Here is a 5407-nt window from a genome sequence, read left to right as displayed (position 1 = left end):
ATCACTAGTAAGAACAGAGGTCAGCAGCCCCTCCCCGCTGCCCCTCCCCCACACTTCCGCAAGTAAAGGAGGCAGGGTTGTAGCTTGGTCCTAAGTCTTCTGATACACCAAGCCCAGGCTCTCCAGCACCACACGCACTAATACCCCATCACCCCAAGTCACCTGGTGGCATAGCCAATTTTTCAATAAAAACTACATGAAAGCCACAAAAACTTTATTTATTTAATTTCAATCACAAATACAGAATAAAATTAAGGCAGTATAATCCATTTTTACTCATCCTTACAGGCTTTTGGAGAGTAAACTCAGCTTAAAGTGTCAATTTGAATCAAGAATTGTAATTTTTATTAAACAGCAGTTTCTTCTTTGACTTCAAAAGAAACACCAGTTCCTGGGATGTCAAGTGTACTGATGCAACAACTGGCCAACAAACACCCCAGTTCAGCCAAGCATGCTCCACCCCACTCTTCCCTGCTTCTCAAAGGGAGCTCGCTCTGTGGCAAGCTGGTACCGGACAGGCAGAAAGGGAAAGGCATTTGGTGAAACACTCATTTTACAGCCTCCACAGCAGTGCCCTGTCTGCCAGTTGTTACCTCAACGTTCCTTCCCAATGAAAACCAAAAATATAAAAACGGATTGTGTAAAAACAGTGTATGGTTGTTTTTAAAAATCTGAGGTAATGAGTAGTCAGGAATTAGAATATTCAAAATATGCCTGGGATTGATCCCAGCAACCTTGACTTGGGCGCTTAGGAGAAGAAACTAGGGGACTGGACGATTGGCTGCGTCTTTCCGGGCTGGGTGACCGCATGCTGGACTAGAAAAATCAGCGCCAGTGTTGAGATTTTTCACAGAAGAGAAATCCTTTGGCGCAACCTCAGCTCTCCTGTTGCCTAAACTTGGATGTTACGAAGAGTTTACAGATTTTAAGCTTCAGATGTGGGGTCTGTTTTGTCGCTGAAGTTTAGAAAAGAAACTGGTACTTGCCCTTGATCACAACCGCCTTTCTGACTGCCGTTATAAGGACAATATAGAGTCACACACACTGAGAACCATGAAGCTGTGCAGTGATAGTCACTGTAGGGAAGCCTTCACGACACACCTTGACCAGTGCGCATGCACTGCTCCCACCCCTGCGGAGTGGGAGCAGAAAGCAAAAAGGGGTGGAGGGAGGGGGAGCTGGTGTAGGGAAAAGGGGGTGCTGTAGTCTAAAGTTGGAGGGGAGCTGCAGTGGGCTGAATGGCAGTATCTACAATCATACACCCGCACTTGTGTGGAGTACATGATGGAGGGAAAAGTATGCCTGAAGGTGGCTGGAGCCCACTCCTCATTTGCGCATGTCTGGGGGTGGAGGGCAGTAAAGAGAGCTCACTTGGGACCCTATGTGCAAGATAGCCTCTAGTGTGGGCCTCTGCTTGACCACCCACAAGACAGTGTCTCACACAGCCACTTCATCAGAATCACCTTCTACATCAAAAACCACAATCTCAGGAAGGCCAGCTGCGAGGACAGGCTTGGGCTGGCTGGCAGCGGGCCCCGGGGACCCAGTGCTGGAGCTGGAGCTAGGCTCAGAGATGTCAGACTCCAGGTAGCCAGGGCTGTCATGGTGGCAGGGGGTGGTGATCTCAGGGTACTCAGCCACCACTATAGGCTTAGAGGGGCTGGTGGCAGGGCTAAAGACACGCTTAGAGTGGCTACCAGCAGGGAAGTGGTGGCCAATGACAGGCTTGGGGTGGCTGGGGGCAGGCTTATAGTGGACAGAGTCAGCCTTGAAGTGGACAGAGGGAGGTTTAGGGTAAACGGTGGCTGACTTGACATGGCCTGTGACAGACTTGGGGCCCAGCGTGGACTTGGAGTGACCCAAGGCAGACTTGGGGTGACTAGAGACCAGCCTGGGGTAGCCAGAGGCACGGTCAGCCTGGCCAGATGCCACGGCACCAGGAAGTGGGACATTGCGGACACTCACTGGTGCTCCCTCCACAGCAGGGCAGGGGAGGGCTTGCTCACGGGCTTGGTCTCGGGCAAGGGCACGGGCATGGGCCAGGGCACGGGCTTCCCTCGCTTCGCGGATGTCAGTGATGAGGCCAGAGAGGAAGAGGACAGGGTGCCGAATTGCATGGAAGATGATCCAGTATTCTCTTCGGAAATTCTCATTGAGGAGCCCATAGATCACAGCGTTGAGGCAGCTGTTGATGTTGGCTATGAAGTAGGCAGCAAGATACAGCCAGTCGGGGATCTTGTCTACCACCTCCTTCGGGCTGACTGCCACCAGCACAGTGAGCACGTTGACAGGGCACCAGCACACTGCAAAGAGGAGGAAGATGACAAACATAGTTAGGAAATTGTGCACCTCAGCCAACTGGTTGTCAGGGTTCTGCCCGGCCGCTGCCCGGGCTGCCAGCACTTTGGCCCAGATCCGCATGTAGCAGAATCCCACGATGAGCAGCGGGAGCACGAAGTGGACGCCGACGATGGTCCCCGCGAAGACAGGGCTGGCCATGTAGCTGAAGACGCAGGTGTAGGTACGAGGGTCGTACTTTATGGTGCCAACATACATGCTGGGCAGGACCGCCAGGATGGTCATGAGCCACGTGACCACCAGGTAGATGCAAGTGTTACGAATGCTGAAGAGGCGTTCGTACTGGAGGCTGTGGCAGATGTAGCAGTAGCGGTTAATGGCGATGGCCATGATGTTGAAGATGGAACCGACCACGCTCAGCTGGGTCATGAACCCAATTATCTGACACTGGAGCTGGCTCAGGTCCCAGCCCCCAACAGCCATGGCGTGCAGCATCAGCGGATAGGGGTAGATCGCCACCAGCATGTCGGCCACAGAGAGGCTGACCACGAAGATGTTGCCTGAAAAACATGCGTAGGAAGGGGGGGGGGCGAGAGGCAAGAGAAGGGGGAGAGAGAGAAAGAAGAAGAAATGGTTAATAGGAGCATCTAGAGAGTTAAACAGGAAGGGACCTGCTGGATTCCGGACACTTCTGAATCCTCCAGTGCTTTTCAAGACACACAGTGGGGTTTTATGTTTATTTGCAAGTATGTCCCAGGTGAAAAGCGCACAGAAATGTAAGGAGGCAGACTGGGGAAACCGGACCTAAAGGAGAGAAAAAAAGTACAGCCTTCTCCCCTCTCCTGTCTACTGCTGTGCACCCCTAATGGCGCCAGTCGCCAAACACATTTAGGAGCCGCCTTAACCTCAGAGTCCAAAGTTGGGAGGAGGGGGCGTCCCCCGGGGTCTGAATCCAAAGAAAAATGCTAAGAAACAAAGTGCTTTGGGTGGGAAAGAAAGACCAGAGGGATCACAACAGCTTCTGCTTCACACTCCAGTCTCCCGCACAAGGACCAGCTGCCCCCGGTCCCCACTTTCCCCGGGGCCCCGAGTGCCAAACCGGGAAGGTAGGGTGTGGGGAGGATCTGTACCACCCGCGCCCTGCTTCGCCGGGCGGCGGCAGGGGCGCTTTAAAGCCCTGCGCAATGGGGAGAGAAAAGAGGCGACATGCAAGACGCTCAGCCAGCTTTCATTGGCAAGCCCTCCGTGTTAAGGAGCACCACTCAGGCACCCTCACACGCCGAGAAAGAGCTCTGTGTCCCGCGACCAGGGAGCCACTCCGCCCGCCGGCGCGGCAAAGGCACTGGCAGCCCAAATGCGCTTTCGCGGTTTTCTTTCCAAGTCGCCCATTCCGAGAAGAGAACGGGGCAAGAGCGCGCGCCAAGCTTTAGAAGAGTCCGGACCAGGACATCAGCCTCTTCATTTCCATTAGAGAAGGGAAGCCAAGAGAAGGAGGAACGCCAAGCCTAACGCGCGCTTGCCCGTGGCGGCGGCAGCGGAGGTCCCAGCGCTAGGCTGTCTCCAGGGCAGCGGTCAGCACCTAACGGAAAGGATCGCGCCGCGGCGGCGCCTTTGGAAACCTGTGCCTTTTGGGGACTCCCCGCCTTAGCAGAGGGAGACTTTGGCTGCCGCCGCCGCTGCCGCCACTCCCGCGTCCCCCGGCCAGCCCGGCTGCTCCCTGGATCCCCTTCCCTCCCCTTACCCAATTTCCAAGTGGGGTCCCCGCAGTCCTTCAGGCGCCCTGCGCCCCGGAGTCTGCACCCCGCGCCCTCCGGCCGCCGACTGCGACTGCGAGAGCCCCGGAGATTCCCTAGCCGCTTCTTGCCTTCCTCCTCCGCGGCTACCGCCTTCTCTCCCGCAGTCCCTGCGCCCTCCGCGCCCCGCTTACGGACCTCGGGGTCTCCGCTGGGGCCGCCGCCGCGCACTCCTCTCAGCCGGGCGCCCAGGGACAGGCGGACAGGCTCAGTGCTCGCCCGCACCGGAGCTGTGGCGCCCATCCCCAGCCCGGGTCGCCGCGGGAAGACCGGTGGCTCCGGCTCTAAGCTCCAGGAAGCGCCGCAGCCCACTTAACTTTCGGGATGGCTTGCTGGTGCGCTGCTCTCTCCGAGTCCGATCGGCGCGCCTTGGCGCGACCACCGGTGAGGAGTCTGGCGGGGCTCAGGATCCCGTTGGGCGCGCTGTGCCCCGCGGCAGCGGCTACGCTGTCCACTGCGGTGCCGGTGCCGGCGCCGGCTCCCTCCGCAGCAGGTACCCGATAGGGCACAGCTCCAGGGGCTGCTGCGCACCTCCGGGAAGTGGCGCTTTGTCTATGGGGACTTGGGACGCTCAAAGCTAATTTTCTGCGCTTTCTCTGCCTTTAAGGTAAAGGGATCCCAGCATAACAACATCCCCCATAACCCCCAAAGGTTATCAAGGAATTTAGAGGAAGGGGTGGTCTATGTGGGAGTATTACCTATGGGTTTTTTATGTAGGACCCCCCCCAAACGAACGTCCTCCTTGTTAAAAGTGACTGCACACCAGGGAAGGGGAAGGGAGGGTAGCTTACCAGGATTTCGGAGCTTCTTGCTCTTTGATACAGCCAAGATGACCATGGAATTCCCAATCAGATCTACGACGATGGCGATGACCATCACAGAGAACATAAAGGTGACCAGAGCCGGTGGGTAGGCCGGCTGAGGCGGTTTGCAGCCAATACAGCCATATGGGGTGGGAACCGCCAGGGTGGGTTCCATGGCGTCCCCGGAGCCCGTTACTGCCTCCAGCGTTGCCGGCAAGCAATAGCCGCTTCGGTTGGAAACCACCTGCTCGGTCACCAGGAGCTCTGGGAAAGCGTGCCTCCTGCTTCGAGAGTCAGAGGGGGAATGACTGCCTCCCACTCATTCCGATGAGCTTTTAAAGCCTAGAGAGGCAGCTAGCCCCACCCCAAACCCCGCCCTCCAACCAATCAGAGTCCCTGACCACCCCCCTGCTTTCCCCCACGTAGCTCTTGGCTGACAAATCCGCATCGAGCTGTTGTCTTGCTTCCGACTGCCTTGTATGTCCTTCCTCCCACAGTCACTCCCCCCTCCAC

General features: G+C 56.7%; 1 protein-coding gene across 1 annotated transcript; it reads right to left on the bottom strand.

Annotated features, from left to right (window-relative positions):
* Nucleotides 1-1437: 1437 nt before the first annotated feature.
* On the bottom strand, nucleotides 1438-5069 carry GPR50 (G protein-coupled receptor 50). The gene is made up of 2 exons (XM_075538497.1): nucleotides 4883-5069; nucleotides 1438-2858 (listed from the first exon to the last, which is right to left on the bottom strand). The coding sequence occupies exons 1-2, from the start codon at nucleotides 5067-5069 to the stop codon at nucleotides 1438-1440; spliced, it is 1608 nt and encodes a 535-aa protein (XP_075394612.1).
* Nucleotides 5070-5407: the final 338 nt, after the last annotated feature.

This window comes from Tenrec ecaudatus, chromosome X (genome assembly GCF_050624435.1).
Source record: "Tenrec ecaudatus isolate mTenEca1 chromosome X, mTenEca1.hap1, whole genome shotgun sequence".
NCBI lineage: Eukaryota > Metazoa > Chordata > Mammalia > Afrosoricida > Tenrecidae > Tenrec > Tenrec ecaudatus.
Note: the sequence above shows the minus strand (reverse complement) of the source record. Positions and strands in the feature narration are given on the sequence as shown.